The following is an 18509-nucleotide window of genomic DNA, read 5'->3' as shown; positions in this document are numbered from 1 at the left end:
CTTCTAAGTTGCGGATCGATGTATTATTTGAGGAAAGTTGATCATCGAAATCGGCATTATTCTCCATCATTTGCTTGAATATGTTCTCAATATGCCACATTTTATTGTTGGAAGAACTAGGACCATGGGAAGGATAAGGAGGCGGGTTGTTCGGTTGTTGATACATCGGGGGCCTTTGAAAACCCGACCCCCGGTTGCCTTGATTATTGTTCCATCCACCTTGATTGTTACCTCCCCAATTACCTTGATTATTTCTATTCCAAATTCCTTGATTGTTGTTGTTATGCCTATTCCCTTGATTGTTTCCATCACTCCAATTACTTTGGTTGTTAGAATTGCAATTGCCTTGATTGTTTTGAGGTCGCCATTGTTGTTGATTTAGGCCTTGGAAATTGTTTTGTTGCCCTTGAAAGTTATTCACATATTGCACCTCCTCTTCTTGGTCATTGTAAGAATCATCTTGATCAAACCCACTATCTTCTTGCACAAAATTGTCCACTCGTTGTTGCACTTGTGGACCCTTAGTTTTCCGTTTGTTCACCATCATGTTTACTCCCTCCATGGCATTGACTTGCCTAAGATTTTGCACTTTGTTGAAGTTGAGCCTTTGCTAGTTGATTCATGGTGGTAGTCAATTCGGCTATGGCTTACCCATGGTCATGCAACTCTTTGTGGAGGTGAATCACGTTGAGATCACCTTGTGCAATATTAGCCCGAGATTGCCATGCTGATGATGTGCCTGCCATTTCATCTAAGATCTCACACGCCTCCGCATAAGGCATAGTCATGAAGTTCCTACCGTCAAGTTGACTGACTACACATTGGTTGGTTGTGTTGATCCCACGATAGAAAGTTTGTTGAATCATATTCTCCGTCATATCGTTGTTGGGACATTCTTTAACCATTGTTCTATATCGCTCCCATATCTCGTGTAGTGGTTCATTGGGCTCTTGCTTGAATGCTAGAATCTCATCCCTAAGTGTAGCCACGTGCCCTGGAGAGAAGTACTTAGAAATAAAATTTTTCGCCAATTTATCCCAAGTATGAATGGAATGGTTCGGCAAACGCTCCAACCAAGCTAAAGCTTTCCCCCGTAAAGAGAAGGGAAAAAGCCTTAGCCTCAATGCATCCTCGGAGACATTTGTTTGTTGGCTCCCCCAACAAGTGTCCACAAACCTCTTCAAATGTTTGTATGCATTTTGACTTGGAGCACCGGTGAAGAAACCTCGTTGCTCTAGAAAAGTGAGCATCACATTGGTTAATTGAAAGTTGCCCGCCCTAATACGGGGAGGGACTATTGCACTTGCATATCCTTCATTGGGTAACACCCGGTGTGGAGCCGCTCGTGGTGGAGGTGGGGGTGGAACAGGAACATTATCATGAGGCACTCGACCTCTTCTATTGGCTCGAGGTTCAAGAGGAATCTCATCCACTTGATCATCCTCGATGTCCACATCCCCCAAAGCAATATTTCCGAGCTCATTGTTGGTCGTGGTTGCATCTACAATTTCTAAAACACGTTAGTACATGGAAGAAAAAGAAGATATTCCAAAAACACACCCAAATATATAGCTAACACCGTTTGTAACTCCCCGGCAACGGTGCAAAAATTTAAACCGCGCTCAAATGCACATCCCAAAACAAGGTATGAAACGGTCGATTGCAATTATAGTAACCCAATGAAGAGTCGGGATCGAATCTACATGGAGCTAGATGGGAGTTAGGAGTATATATTCTAATGCGTGAAATTGAATTATCTTAATTTGCTCTTCCACAAGGAAAGGTTTTGTTTCTATTTCTATATTAATACTAAAGTTTGCAAAATAGAGAAATAAGACTAAGATAATTATTTTTGATATTTTTTCAAATAAGTAAAGGCCTAGGGATGTGACAATTACCTAGGTGTTTTCCTAATGGGATAAAAACCTTTATGCTTGTTTTGTTGATAGGGGTGTATTATAGCTATCAACTCTCAATATTCCACTCAATACCTCTCGTCAGAGAATGGTTTTGCCCAATTTGGCTTTCTCAAGACCAAATGGGTATCACACAATACAGTGGATAAAAGCTCAAGTTGGGTTATTACTATCTCTAGGTTGAACGCTTTAATTGGGTTAATCAATCTCTCTATTGAACCAATTCCTTGTTAGCTAAGTTTTTCTAGACTAAGTCTCTCTTTCTCAAGTAGAAACTAAGTCAAATAGGCATGAACTAATGTTTGAAACCATTAATTCCACAAATTAAAGCATGAACTAGGCTAAATAATAAACACCCAATCATAAACAAGCATTAATTTAATTACTCATAAGGTGAACACACTAGGGTTGGGTCACAACCCTAGTAAAAATCTAGCTACTCATGCTTGAAATTGAAGAAAGAGAAGAAGAAATACTAATTAAACTCATAATGTAAAGTTAAAATGACAAAATCTATAATAAAATACACCAAAATATAGAAAACTTCCAAAAGAAGCAAAGAAAAATGGCTACAGGACTTGCAAATGTCAAAACTTAGCCTAATTTTATGAAACTCGTCTATTTATACAACGCTAAAAATTTCGGACAAAAATGCCCTTCGGGAGGTTCTGCGGCCGCACAATTCCATGTGTGGTCCGCAGAATTCTTCATCTTGCACGAGCTGGGATTCTGTGGTCGTACAATTCTGAACTGCGGCTGCGAGACAACATTTCTGCGATCCGCAGATTTAGAACTGCGGCCGCAACCTAGTCATCTGCGTTCCGCACTTTTATATCTGCGACCGCAAGGCACTTCTCCTGCGGCCGCACAATTCTTGTGCGGTCCACAATTCTGAGGGACTCGGAACTTGGAAATTTTGCACACCCTCTGAAGTTGGTCTCAAGCTCTTATTTTGTGTCCGCACAATTAATGTGCGGTCCGCAATTTGCAAGAAAGTCTAATGAGTTTTCCCTTTGTTGTTTGCGGCCGCAGATGAAATTCTGCGGACCGCAATTTCTTCTGCGGACGGAACTTTGTATGCTTTTGTGCCCTTTTGTTGACTTGTGCTCGGACTACTCCTCTTTGAGCCGTATTTCATCTCGGGAGTCCAACTTCCAACGTTCCTGCAATTTTGCACATTTCATTAGTTTCGGGAACACAATTCTCTGCTTTTAGACTAAAACAAAAGCTAAAAGGCGCTAATAAGTAGTCAAAATCCCCATTTATCATCAATACATCTGCTAAATTTGAACTTTAAATTGGCGGGAGGTATAGCGCATGTGCAGGAGGCGCTATACTATAGCGCCTCCTATATATGCGCTATACTTACATAAAAAAGCTCCATTGGAGCCCACCCGTTCCCCAAAAATTGTGTCTTCTCCGTATTTTAGCAAGCTAATATCGGATCCAAGATGTTGTCGTGTAGTGGATCTCGTTTATTGCTCGTTTCGGCTCCCAAATCATCAATTTTTCACATTTCAAAAAATTTTAAATCGAGGTATTCCGCTTACTTTTTGGTAAAACTTATATATATAAAATACTTATTAGTTATTTTTTACTGTGGTTTATGTTTTTTTGTGATCGTTTTGTGATTTAATTAATTTTTTATTTTTTATTCAGATTAGTTTATTTATGTGCTAAAAAATTAGTAAAAAAGATATATTGTTATTTTATGAATAATTATTGTTATATGTGATTTTATTGTTGTACGTATATTAATATGTGACTTTATTGATGTTTAGTGCCCTTTAGTGTTATGTTGCACCCTTAATTATTATGTAATGTCCTTTAGCGTAGTAAAGCTGATAATAAATTTTAGCTTATGGTGGTTGACTTTGTTTCTCGCCATTTAGAGTAGTGTTACTTTAGTGCTCTTTAAGATTCCGTTGTGTATATCTCCTAAACAAACTCGGATAGAGTACTCAATTATGGATTTAATGTATCAGTAGATAATTATCAGATATTAGATAGGAATCATAAAATAATCAGCTGCCGGAAAATTTGGGCAAAATATAATAGTTAACAAATAAATTATTACGAATGAAGTAAATTCAATATTATTTACTATTAAGTTTGTAGTATTTTTTATATGATTAATTATTGAATATTTCTTGATTACTTATGAAATTTTAATATATAATTCTGTTATAATTCAGAAATAACTTTAAAAAGATGATAGTTCAAACAAAATCATGTAGAACTTTAGTAGAAAAATGTTGGAAACTAATATATGAAATATTAATATAGAAAAGTTATCAACCTAAATATTTGTTATATGAATAATTACTTAATTATCTTTTTAGTTATTGAAATTAATTATTTAATTCTCTGTTAACCCCAAAAATATCTGAAAAAAAAGATGATAGTTCAAATACAAACACTCTCGAATTTTAGTCAACAAATATAAGAAAATAACATAAAAAAACAACAATATAGAAAATTTGTTAAACTAAGTATTTTTATAAGAATACTTATTAATTATATCATGTATAGTTATGAAAATTAATTATTTAATTCTATTATACCAAAAAATAGCTGAGTAAGAAATAAACATATAAGATAATAAATTAACATATAAAATAATGTAAGAAACTAATATATAAAATAATAATATAGAAAATGTATCAACCTAAGTTATAATATAGAAAAATATCGATTAAATATTAATATAAAATATATTTTAATATATTTAAAGATGTTAAACAATTAAACAGAAAAATACTTTAATTAATATTGTTCAATTTACAGATATCGTCATGGAGGTTCCCCATGTGCATCCCGAACCTGCATCTCGAGAGCTACGGTTGCTACAGGGCAACCATAGGTCTTCACACATCTGGGATGGGCAATGTCTGTCGCAGATATTCCGCCCCAGACATATAAATAATATGTGGGAGTTCATTAGGGACCACCCACTGCATCCCCGTATAGTTAGACGCCCTCAGGGTACAGGTTTCTACAAGATCATAGAGATCGGCCGGTTGCAGTTCAACTTGGCGTTGATCACAGCTATGATAGAGCGGTGGCGATACGAGACGCACACGTTTCATCTACCCATCGGCGAGGCTACCATCACGCTTAAGGACGTGGAGGTTCTTTTGGGCTGCCTGTGGATGGTATACATATAGCTTACCATGTAGCAATTCCCGCATGCTCTTAGAGACTATACGGGAGTGGATTACCTTCATCTGTTGTAGCGGCTCACGAATGTTATATGTTACCTTCATATAGATTACCTTCATATACCCGGAGATGGATGATCTTATTCAAGAGCTCGCTGAGACGTCCTCTTTTCAAGAGCACCGTAAACATAAAAGGGCACTCTCTTATGAAACCCCCATGGTAAAGGGTTGATTCCGGAAGAACTTATGCCAGGAATCCAAATGCTATCGAGGAAAAATTCACCTCAAGCCTTGCATAATTCGACGTAAAGAGAAAAACTTGCGCAATACTTAAACGAAAAGTACGCAAAGAGAAAAATTTGCGCAATACTTAAACAAAAAAACACGTCTATATACAACAAACGTGCCAAGCAGCACAAGTACAAAAATATGGAAAGAAAGCAAAAAGCTAAGCTACTACATGCCCGGAATCAGGGGGAGAGAAGCATCTGCACCCCCAGGAGAAGTAGGTGGATCAACCATCAGCTCAAGATCTTGGCCTTTCACCATCATCCCCTTCAGTTTCTTCTTCAATTCCGAAAAACTCGGAACCAGAACCAGAAAAGTCAGTCGCATCAGGTTGGACCGGGAGACCCCTTCGGGCAGTTGACTCCAGCTCACGGGCTTTGGAGATTTCGGCATCAAAATCAATGACACCCGCTTTGGCCTCTTCTAATATTTTTCTCCTCATGCTATATATAGAGTATGTTTTTTCAACAATGAAGGAAGCCGCTCGGTGATGAAGCTCTTCCTTAAGCTGTTCAACCTCGGTCGAAAAATTATTCCTCTCAGACCTAATGGCTTGAAGGCTGACATCGAGGTCACGGATAGTGGAGTTAAAAACTTTATTATGTTCAATGACCCTCTTATGCGTCTCCTCCATCCAGGCATACTTCTCCTCAGCAGCAACAGCTTCTTCAGTTTTGGAGTTCAATGCTGCCTCCAAATTATTCAGTCGTTCAGTAGAGGCGGCCTCACGATTGGCAGCAACAAGAATGACATCTTGGACCTCGAGCCACTTTGGCTTAGCTTCTTCAAATTGTACCCTTAATAGGGCGGCCTCTTGGCTAAGGGTCACTACCTCTTGCTCTCTTTGCTGCAACTGAGCCTCCAACTCAACGACCACAGCAGCTTGTGCTTCCAGTTCTGGGAGGCGAGCAGTGATTTGATCCCGCTCGACCAACAATTGATCCCGCTTGGAGGTGAGTTTCTCCTTGTCAAGGATCAACCTCTAAAGGCCCTCGGAAGCAAGGAAGTTAGCCTACAAAATAGAATTATAAATTAAATCATGGCATAACAAAGATAAGAGGAACAACAAAAGGAACAAAGATCGTACCATCGCTGCATTGTGCATGGTATTGTTTACCATACACTCTCCCGAGAGAGATTGTATTTTATTCCTATCCTTTTTTGAAGCCAGAGGATTCAGATAATTAGCAAGTTCCACCGGCCGGGACAACAGATAGATTCTGGTAGAAACCGAGAGGCAAACATTCCTCCGCCTCTAAGGATCTTCGGAGGGGGCTGAATATTTATGTCCCAAATTCCCATGAACTGGAGACTAGGGAAGAGGGACATCCTCCTCTCGAAAGACTGCGGCCGGTGGAGATAATGTAGCAGTTGCTGTTGGCGAAGGCAAAGTTGGTAAAGAAGGAGATGGAGCTAATGGCGTTGCAGGATGAGAGGCAGCTGCGGTAAAAGAAATGCTAGTTATTGGTTGCTCATTAACCAAAGATGGAAGAGACCCGGTACCCAGCCTCACAGTATCGGGAACAACGACTGGGACTCGGAAGCGAGAGTTAGCATTTTCTACTATATCACATTCCCCAAAGAGTGCTTGGACGTCGTCCTCAGTTGGTGTAACTAGCTCAACAGATTGAGCATTCTGTTGAGCTGATGAAGGTCGTCATATTCTATTTAGAGAAGCCCCCTCATCACTGGCTCTTCCATCATCATCGATAACCACAGTGTGTGCAGCTGGCTCAGGCGTGGCGCACTTTGCCCTTTATTTTTACCCTCGGGCCTTTTTTGTTTCTTGTTCTCCGATCAGGGACTTAGAGAAGAAGCACTTGCACCGGAAGCAGGCCTGATGACACCCTTTCGAGTGAAAGCCTCCTGCAGCAACCTCGCCGCATCAGCAGGATCAGCCAAAACGTCCTCCTCGGGGATGGTAACAGAGCCTGCAAAAGAACTGAATTCAACAGGAAAGAAAAGTTAACCAATTTTCCTATACGAAAAGTGAAAACAAGATAAGTTCAACCTACCATGATTTTTGGCCTTCTACCCATATTTAAGGGCCAGTTCTTTCCACTTGCAGGTCTCAAGCGTAGTGATATCCAAAATCTTCTAGACCCACTGGTCCAAGCCTTCAACCCTTGGTGGTGTCCACCGAGTTGCTGAAATAGTGAAAGAAGAAGGATCAATGATAGCATGGGACAATCTTTAGCTAAAAGAAAAGACAAATGATGAACTTACGAGTACGGCTCCACGATTCACGAAAAGATAGAGTAGTGACCGGGATGATGTCCCTGGTGACAAGTGCAACGAACCGCTCCATCCATCCACGGTCATTGTCATCATCCACGCTGGTTAGCAAAGCATGGTGACCACGTTTGCTGAAGTTTATCATTCCCCCACGAAAAATCTTAGGGGAATAAAGGTTCATCAGTCGAGCCAGGGATAGCTCTTCTCCCATCTCCTGGCATAGACGCCGAAGACAAGCAAACGTCCGCCAAACAGAAGGTCTCACCTGTGCCAAGAAGACTTGGTAACAGAAGCAAAACTCCAAGATAACAGAGTCATGCCCTCCGCTCAATGAGAACGGGCCCAAAGTGAAGAGGTACGTGTAAATGTACGTAAAACCCTTCTTGGAGAAGGTTACCCGTTTCGCTAGGTCAGGAGCGATGATGTTCAAATATTGACAACCATACTCTTCATTCACAACAGAGATGCTAGAAGGATGGATGGAAAAGGATATACACCAATATCCCATGTGCGGGGGTTAGCAGAAGGGTACTTTTCTTCGAAGTCCTTAGTTATAGTAAGCCTTATGGGGATATTAGTGCTCACCGTAGACGGAGCAGCATCATCAGTACTTTCTTTGTTCTTTGAAGAACTAGAGTTTTTGAAAGAAGAAGCCATTATTAACAAAGGGAAATAAGGTTCTCTCTGAAGAAGAAGAAGGTTGAAAGCAAGAGTGAGTTAAGTAAAGAAAGTTTGAGAGAGTTTGAAAAAATATGAAGTATAAAGGGAGAAGATTGATGTGTATAAGTAAAGGAATATGCGGCTAAAATCGTGGCCATGATTACCTCGAGAACTGGCGAAAGTATTACTGAATCATGGGATGACGCGTGTTCGGGGCATTAAATGCGGAGAGATCTGCATCTAATCAACCGTCAGAAACTTTTCAAAGGAGGTCAAAGAATTTTCCGCCAAGAAAGGTATCAATATCTTCACCAACTTTCTGGTGACACAAGGATGTGTCACCGAAAAGTAGGGGGATTATCTGTATAGGGTAAAATATGTTCATATTAAATGCTCGCATAATAAAGAGACACGTGGAGCCGGAGGCAGACGAAAAGCGAAACAAATGACAGTCAGTCCAAGGGTAACAATCTCGTTTGTTCCCGAAGGGAGTGTTGCGCATAATGACAAAATAAATGCCTGCCACCCGGTAACATTTAATGGAGAATATTCTATATCATTAAGTACATAACTCGTTACAAAGAATATGGCATTTATGGCATGCCGTTACACATTCTTCAATGACCTCCATAATTGTCATTTAAGAGGGGCTTGATCGTAGGACCTTGTTCCCCAAGAGTAACTATAAATAATGAGTTCAACAACCATTGTGACACAAAAATTTTGTGACAAGCTTATGCAATATATTGTTCAAAGCTCAATAATATTATCTTCTTGCTTATTGATATCGTTACTACTGCCTCCGAAAGCTCTGCTCCCGGAACCAGGATTTATGTTGTCTTATCTCGATTTCAACGCTAAATCTTATATTCTTGTTTAATTTATTTATCATTTTGGGATCAAGTCAATTCATTTGTCTATAAACCACATATAAATTCAATTATATCATTTTACGGGTAAACAGTACCCACTATCACATATACTAATTTTAATATAATCGAACATTAAAAAATAATTAATCTTTGCATAAAAATCACTATATAATTAATTTTTGCATAACTTATTCTTACCTAACTTATCTTTGAACCAAAGAAAAAGAGATATCGAGTTGATTCTTGAGGTGTGGTCCGGATGAAGTACAGCTCCCTCTGTTTTACAAGAATGAACCTTTTATTATTGGGGGAGTCAAACAATTTTTTTTGACCATATTTTATTAAAATAATTTTTAAATATTTTAAATTATTTATTATTATGACTTATAGTAATTTATGTAGTTCCTAAATATATAAATTTTATTTCAAAAAACTTAAAGAATCTATGTCTTTAGTCAATTTGATTCTTGTGCTCCGAAATAATTCAAACAATAATTCAAATGAAGGTACGTACAATAAGCAATATCAATTATCAAACTTACGAAAATATATCAATTCTCTCACAACAAAGAATTATTATCTGAAAACTAGATCCAACCGCAAAAAAAACATTTTAATTTTATCAAAATAGGCTAGCTTATGCAGCTTGCTTTGTTCTCAATTAGAACAAAAGAATAAATTGTCACAACTAGTGATATCCTCTACGCTACCAATACAATCACTTGGTCCGCCAACAAGAGTAGTCTCATCACGAAAAGTCATATTAACATTACAAACATATTTCAACCCACCCAAATTAAATCCATTTCTTCCTACACCTCCCCTATAATAAATATCAAACCTTAGCTTAAACATTTCCCATTCATGCAATTTCCTATCACTTGCAAGTGCTCTTGGAACATATAAATCTGTTTCCATTTTTGCTGGACTAGCAGAAGCATTAACCAACGTCGTCTCTTCAATTGCTTGATAAAATTCTGGTGTTGGTAATGTCCACATAATTTTCTCATCAAATATGACCCAAATCACTCCCTTATCGTAAAAATATTCCACGTCTCGTCTGTTCGTGGCGTTGAACGTGACATTACATCCGGCGATAAATGTTGAATTCATTTTGGATTGTAAATCGTAAATGACCATTGATTGTAAATGAATTCCATGCATCTCGATGATTTGAGTGTTTGATTGATTGATCGTTCTTGACATGCTAAAATCTAACAGCGCGAAGAGGCCTACTACGAGAACAAAAACCATGGTCGCAACAAATAGGAGAGATCCAACTTTTTGTGACACGCTTAGGTGTTCGAATTCCGAGGAATTCGAATCTGTCCAATTAACGTTGTTGTTTGTCTCTGCTGGGGTTGAAGTGTAGAACGATGTTGGTAATCTTTCATAGGATGGGTTTGAAGATACCCTTAATGCTTCCATTTTGAAATTTTAAAAAAAAAAAAGTAGATAGAAAGGTTTCTTTCTTGGTTCTTGAAATTAAAGACCTAAAAGAAAAAATGGGTTATATATTGCAACAACAAATTAAAGCCAATGTGTTGTTGCAACAACATTGATGATTAATTCTGAAGGAAAAAAACTTTGAGGAAAAGGTGGTGGAGAGATGGTAACTGATTATGGACTTCGGAAATATAGATCTTACCACCAACATACATGATATGCCCGAGAATTAAGGTCGTTAAACTATAAATCCTTAGAATCAGCGGAGACTTGTATTTTTTAAATATAATGGTACTTTAGAAGCTAAAATTATGGATTTTATGCCAACGAGGAAGAGGAAAAAAAGGGGGGAAAGGTAGAGCATGAATATAACGTTTAAGAACTTGTGAAGGTTTAGAATTGTCTTGGCGTTACTTCGTATATGGATCATTATAAGAATTTGAATAGTTAATCATTTTATTAGCTAAGATACAAGCTAAAACATATTGACCATTTGTTTGACTCACAGGATATATTTTCATAAATGGTTTTTTCACCTGCTATTTGTTTCTTGATCCACATAAATCCTGATCCTAGCCCTTCCATTCTGTAATTATAGTTCTACATAATGAATTGATTTTGACCAAATTTTTTAAATGTATTATGTTGTCAATATGAAATTAAAAATACCGTTACTTGTAGTAACACACTAATACTTTTCATATGGTCTTTATACTTATATTTTCTTTCCAACAAAATATTTTTATTTGACTCAAGTCCAGTAATTCCATTATATAGACTCTAAAAAGGTAGAAAGAGGTTAAATATATGGAACGAAGTGTGTACTTCGTCATTAATATAGAATATAAAAATGAGCTAGAATAAACATGTGTCTAGGTCCTATGACGTAAATTAAATAAATGGATTTAACTTATATACATTAACATCAGAGACGGATCTAGGATTTAGATGTTACGGGTGTCATATTACTTTGAACATAGACATGTTCTTATTTATACAATCCGAATAGAGTATATTTATATGATCCAAATAGAATAAATATTTTATATTTAGTTTTCGCTCGAATTATTTGTCTTTCAATTTATTCTGACAAATCAATTAAACGAAAAATGTACTAATTATGACAATTCGACGCAATAAGGGGTTTCGTTCTAATGGGAGAGAAGATTCTTGGGAGAAAAAAATTAATTAATATATATGTGTGTGTGTTTTGAAAAAAATTGGTGGACTTTTTTATCCTTTAAAATAAATTTCATATTGAAAAAAAATTATTAATAGTTTTTAATATTTAGAACTTTAAGATTAACTAAAAGTATAGTTATTAAATTTTTTTTTTTATTTGAGTAGAAAGTCCTCAACTTTAAGTTCCAATAAGCTTATATAAATAATTTTCTTATTTAAACTATGCAACACAATTATCATACCTTTTATGTTAATTTTCCTAATATTAAATATCAATTCTAAGAGAATATAAATTGATAATAACGATCAGAAAACAGTGAAGTGTAGTTTAGGTTACTTTTGTAATTGTAGTCAAATTTATTATCTATCTGATACTGGTTCGATCACTCGCCTTAAGGATGACAAAGTGAGCTTCTACCACGAGCAGCTTAATGACTTTTGTTACTGCGGGTGGCAACCTTTTTATTTAGCTGATGTCTGGCATATAAATACATATATACATATAATTTCTACCAAAGCTTGCGGGTGATGGGCCTTAGTAGATCCGCCCCTGATTAACGTGGTAAAGATAATTACACTATTAGTATAATCAACATTACGTACCTTTCTTATGACATGGAGTAGCATATTAAGTACCTTCCTTACTTTCAGGTTACTAGTTTTATTTATTAAGAAAATTTATCTGTATTCATTTTCTAGGTGACCTAATATTGAAAAAATTCTTTTATACCGCCAATGTATAAAATTATACTCAAAATAAATGGTGGCCAAACAGAATTCAAAAGGTGATATGAGGGCGGCAGGGAGCGTTGCATATATTGATGACAATTGATGGGTCCAAAAGAAGCTGCAAATGATAGGCATTAACATGTACGGGGGAATTTCAGTGGCAATAGGCTAAGCCACGAAGATGTAGTAATATTAATCAAAACTTCATCTTTTAAACCACAAAATGAAAAGGAAAAAAAAGAACACCAATTGGCAATTGGCATACAATTCATCGTCTTATCTATTAAAAGATGAGATTGATCTCTTGTTTGGATTTCTTGTGCTATTTTGGCCCTTCACTTAGATACCTCTTGGATAACAAAGACACACTCTACATCTCTTACTCTAAATATCTCTCCCTGTAGCTTTCTCCTTTGCGCTTTTTCCCATTTAATTAATTTGTTTGCATTCTCATCCTCTTATTCTTTTCTCTCTCCAATTTTTTATATTCCTCTTGTTTGTCCATTTCCTTCAAAAGATAAACGACTAAAAATGTATCAAAACCAGGAGTATCATTTTCCCTGTTTGTGTTGCCACCCTCATAGTTATATTAGAATGGTATACCTTCTTTGTCTCTCTCATTTACTCTTGTTATGATTTGAATTTTTTTTCCCATCCCAATTAAGATTGAGGCGGATCCAAAATTTACATTTTTAAGATTTTTAATATTGAACTCATCATACGATTGAAACTATGATTTCAAAATTTAATATTTTGTTGAAATTTTAGTAATATACTTCACGTCGAAATACTTGGTTCAGATGAACGAGGTAGCTAAGGGCTGCATTGCACATCCGCCTATGTTATCAGGATCAGTAAGTGGCTTTCTACTTAATTATGCTAATGAAGGCGACTTGGCAAACTCCTCTCGTCCTCGTACTCCTTTTATATATGATAATCATTCTTTTGCATGATTTTCTAATTAGCTTTTGAAACTCACTAGTTCCTTATATATGTTGAATTACATTGTTGCAGGTTCAAAATCTCATAGAGAGATGTTTGCTTCTAGGCATGGGTAGAGATCAATGCGTTAATGCGCTAGCTATACATGCTAGAATCCTTCCACTCGTAACATTAACAGGTTATTTAGATCTCTATTAATTTCCATTTTGCTAGCGATATCATGCAAAATGCTTTTCGAGAGAAGAATTTTTTGAAAACTTTCGGTTATTATTATTTGGTTATTAATCTTATCATCACTCATCATCATAAACGACTTCTCTTGGATTAATTGATTGTAAATCATGCTTGCAGTGTGGAGAGAGCTTCTGAAGGAAAACAGGGACTTCTTTCAAGTTTACTTCAACAATATATCTTCATGTAATGCCCGTTCATTTATTTACTTTAGATACACATACACATACAAATATATACACTCCACTTAACTAAAAAATGATAATATAACTTAACTAGTACTTACATTTAGTTATTTGTATGAGCTCACGTAAAGTTTCCTTTGGCAGTCAGGCATTATCAAAGAGAGGCAAGATTTGGAAGAAGGAAACAATGGAAATGAATGCAAATTAAGGGACGGATATTAAATATCGAAGAACTAGGGTTTTCTGGGACTTGACATAATGATTACAATTACATTTCTATTTAGGGAGGTCAGCTCTCTTAGTATTCAAAAGTTTATCTTTTTTTCCCTTTCCCTTTGTTAACCTTGTCCTACTTTAGAAATGGCCATTACTACAAAAGATAGGACTCAATAAATGAAAGATAGACGAGGGTCCACATACGTGCTTACTACTATTTTTATTAGGCTATCAATTAATGTATATTTCATATAAATTTACTTGTAATTACCTTATACGTAATATAAATATCTTTTATTTCATCGGTGCATATACGTTATTATTTCTATCGTAGAAGTAATGACATCTAATTTTATGGTCTAGTGGAGTCCCATTCTTTCATTCTTTTGCACAACAGCAGGTACACTGATTTAAAGAAAATTATGTGTTAAACGTTGTAACATTTGATTTAACGCTTGAACTCGTGGTAATCCAACAATAGATATTGAAATTTAGAAGGAAAATTGAAAGTAATCCACGTATACCACTGAGCTTTTATACATGCCTCCTTCCTCCTTTTTAATTTTCTCTATTATCTTTTTCATTTTTTGTTCTGGTTTTTGTACTACAAGAATACCCTTAATTTATTAGAAACTTCTTTCAACAAGCTACATCAATCATTGGTTGACGTCATGCATCAGAAATATTGTTATCATTATTTCACTACTTTTCAAACTTCTAAAAGTTGCAAACAGAAACTTCAGTAACCCATTAAATGATAATGGCATCTTCAACACAAAAGGAAAGTGAAATCAGCAGTTTAGAAAAGACACAATTCAATTCTTCCATTCCAGTACAGTAGGGATGATTGTTATAGCTCTTCATTCATTAGAGGGAGTCATGTTCGAAGCCTTTCTTTCAAGGAAACCATTGCAATCTCTTGGGACCTGAGAGTTTCTTGCAGCAGAAATCTATAAATAAATAAAAAAAGGTTAAATTTAACAGATATGAATGAGTAAAATTTGTCACGATACTCTTTTCTAAATACCAATTAAGGGAAATATCATTAAATATGAGATATGGTGGTTGTGCATCTAACAAGCTATTTAATCCAATCAAAATCAGTGTCATAAATACCATGATGTTCATCAAGAAATGTTCTCATCATTGAACTTTGTAATTGTTTTTAAATTTTATATTAAAAGAATTTAAGTTATATACATTAAGAATGTATTTTTGTTTACGTTAAATATGTATAGTTTAACATATTATCGCCTGTATTTTTTCATCATGTTGCTGATCTAGGATTATCATAAATGTTTTACATGTAACCTTATTAATTATGCATTGTGTAAATAGTTTTTGCACCATCATTACATGGAACTACTAAAACTCAAATCCACGGGTTGAATGACTGCATGCCATGTCTTGGTCCGAAAACGTTTGGGGACAGATGCAGTTAGTACTGATAGCCCTTGGAAAAATTGACTACTACTAAGCAATAATTAAATAATACTCCGTCGGTTTTTAATTTAGATACACACTTTTCGTATTAGTCCGAATTAGATTATATATTCATGTGTAGCAGTTGCTAATAATAATCAAAAGTAGGGGTGTACAAACCGAACTGAAAAACCGCACCAAGTCGAAAAGCTAAACAAAACTGATTAAAAAACCCGACTTGGTTTGGTTTAGTTTGATTTGGTTTGGTATTGAGTAAAGAAAACACGAACCAACCCGACATATAAATACATAATTTTTATATATACTTTTAAGATTTTATATAGAATTTTCTTAAAATATTTCTAGAAATATTTGGGATTCTCTTGCGGGATATAAATTTTAATAGAATATGAAGTGTTCCATATTTATTGACCTTAAATAATGGGTTGTATGATCACTTTCTTATCAAGTGTTACTGAAATACGTCTATCTCTTTGTTTTTTCATATTCATATCATATGTTAAGATCTATTAAATTCTTATATCTTTTTCGAATGTGAAGTGATTATTAATATTTAGGTATCATATTGATTTTTATTTTTAATTACTAAATTCGGTTAAACTGAAAGTGTACGTCGACGAAAATTTATTGTCAAACGACTAAAAAAATAACTATTATATGTTACTAATAGAATTCTCCCATAAGAATATTTTAATCGATAATATGTTTGTCAATTTTTTTATATTTTTACTAAATATATATTTACTTATCAAATATTTAACAAAGTAAGATCGAAATAATATTCAATGAACAAAAAATTCGAAAAATCGAACAAATCCAAACCGATATAGTTGGTTTGATTTGATTTTGATAAAAACCGAACCAACCCGGTTCATGTACACCCCTAATCAAAAGTACCAATTTCTAGTAGGCGATTTATATTGCTTAATAACTTTAGTATTAGCTTATAACAATGTACTTTTTTCATATATGGATTATCACACACGTTTCTACAATCATTATGCAAAAATATTACTCCAATTATTTACCACTTCATTTAGAATATAGAGAGTACCTTTGGCATCTTTCTGTCTCCCAGGCTACAGCTTTCTCTATCTCCTCTATGTTGACTTGGTGGAAAGTGGGCCCACTGAACACAAAACCAATCAAATTTTGAAATATAAGATTTTGCTAAGAGAAGTTTTGTTGTTCATAATTAACATTTAAATAAATTCAACTCACATTTTTTGCTGCGGTACTGAAAGCTTGCTTGTGAGTCATGTTGGGGTATATGGTCTTTAGCCTCTTGATCTCTTCTCTGTAAAATACAAATAATGTTAGTACAGTACTATAAACTAATGGTAATTATGAGTCTTAATGCTCAAACTGAAAATTACTTGATAAAGCAGTTATAAGCTGATGGGGCTCGTTGTCTTTTCTCTGGAGCTGAAAAAATATGATTAGATTCTTATTGTGAGTAACGTAAAAATAATTAATTAGGACAATTTAAATCATCTATACAAATGTCCTTTTCATTTTAGATACTTTACGTTTATTGACGACTTGATAAACTGGAACAACATTCTCTATTTGATCTTCTTCATCTGATGAGGCCACAAATGAGATTTCTGAGTCTACACTCTTCTTATTAGCATCAATGTCCTCCTTGTCAACTTCTAGCTTTTGCTGCTGAAAGCGGGTAAGATAGATTCTAAGTCAATTAACATCGAGAGAAATGTAGGGAAAAAATGAATTTAATGTATATTGACGGTGTAAAACTTATAATTTGCACTATATCAATGTATTTAAATAAGTTATAACAGGTAACATAATTTATTTTTCATGATCGGTCTTTTCGGTGCACGCTTAATGTATAAAAGTTAAACTCAAAGAGATTATGTAAATACGATTATGGTTCGACCTCGGATTGGTTAAGGGAAGCAAAAAGATGAAGAGGAACAAGAGAAGCTTTCATCAAGTTAACAGAAAGGAGGTTAGTGCAATGGCCACATCTCACTGTTACTATCTTATTGCATAAGCTGCTGCATGGGACGCTAACCTGCAATTTTTTGGATAACAAATTAACCGATAAAATATAGAGATAAAGAGTAACTAAAATGCAAGAAAGATATGTAATTTTACAAGTAATATTGTAGTGCAGTAGCCACATTGCACGTAACAGATTGTATCTTGGAGTTCAAACAGATGATTCAATGCTGACATCTCTTCCTCTTCTTCTTCTCCTAATCTTTTGCTGAGAGGGATGTCGTGTTTCGTCTAGAGTTTGAAGTATGGTATGGAATTATTTATACTTAGAGAGGACAGAGGGAAATGCCAGCAATATGTTCGCAAATAATTAAAGAATTTATCATATTCATTCCGCTGATTGTCAAGATTTTGTTTTTTCAATTCGTATAAATCCACTGGTTATGGGTAGTTAAGTTTAATTACCTTTAAAGTGACCTTATCGAGTAAAAACTTTGTGCACTAATAATATAAAGAATTTTACACATGAGTGTATCTTAACCTATGGATCACAAGTTCGATCATTAAGGCTTGCATTATGGTAGGTTGTCTACATCACACATCTTGGGTACAACCCTTCCCCAAACTCTATATGAATGGGGATGCTTTGTGCATCGATTGAGCTTCCCTTTAGTGTATCTTAGCCTGTTAAAGCAGATAACTTGCCATATTTTTCGGATTATCAATCCAACTTTTTATGGAGAATTACCGTTGTAATCTTTTAGGTTTATCTAGTAATGTAAAGATTATCTTACCTATCAGTGTATGAGAGTTAAAATCTTTAAAAAAAAAAAAAAGGTCGTTATTTTTCAAGTATTGAAGAATGAGAGTCGTTATGTGCTGAAAACAACATTTCAGTAGACCTGTGTGTTTGACCAATGTTTTTCCCTTTCTCATGTATCCAAAACTCATTCATTGGTGAATTTAATGATTCAGATTTCTTGAAAATTTCAACTCTTGGTAAGGTTACCATAAGTCCAGCCAGGTTCTCCATGGGGC

The 18509-nt window shown here is 35.3% G+C and overlaps 2 protein-coding genes across 3 annotated transcripts; one reads left to right on the top strand and one right to left on the bottom strand.

The window, feature by feature from the left end:
- Positions 1-12899: 12899 nt before the first annotated feature.
- Positions 12900-14362, top strand: LOC107829047 (uncharacterized). The gene is made up of 4 exons (XM_016656465.2): positions 12900-13086; positions 13504-13609; positions 13783-13848; positions 13992-14362. Exons 1-4 carry the CDS (start codon positions 13021-13023, stop codon positions 14042-14044), a joined length of 291 nt encoding a protein of 96 aa, XP_016511951.1. The 5' UTR covers positions 12900-13020; the 3' UTR covers positions 14045-14362.
- A 247-nt stretch (positions 14363-14609) lies between these two features.
- Positions 14610-17867, bottom strand: LOC107829048 (axial regulator YABBY 4-like). Of its 2 annotated transcripts, none has more exons than XM_016656468.2 (7): positions 17628-17867; positions 17407-17544; positions 17036-17171; positions 16883-16931; positions 16728-16803; positions 16561-16635; positions 14610-15013 (listed from the first exon to the last, which is right to left on the bottom strand). In XM_016656468.2, exons 1-7 carry the CDS (start codon positions 17706-17708, stop codon positions 14924-14926), a joined length of 645 nt encoding a protein of 214 aa, XP_016511954.1. In that variant the 5' UTR covers positions 17709-17867; the 3' UTR covers positions 14610-14923. The 2 variants fall into 2 exon arrangements, with proteins under 2 accessions (XP_016511954.1, XP_016511953.1); XM_016656467.2 differs by having other exon boundaries at positions 14616-15013; positions 17036-17174; positions 17628-17851.
- Positions 17868-18509: the final 642 nt, after the last annotated feature.

Source organism: Nicotiana tabacum, chromosome 24 (assembly GCF_000715075.1).
Source record: "Nicotiana tabacum cultivar K326 chromosome 24, ASM71507v2, whole genome shotgun sequence".
Classification (NCBI taxonomy): Eukaryota; Viridiplantae; Streptophyta; class Magnoliopsida; order Solanales; family Solanaceae; genus Nicotiana; species Nicotiana tabacum.
Note: the sequence above shows the minus strand (reverse complement) of the source record. Positions and strands in the feature narration are given on the sequence as shown.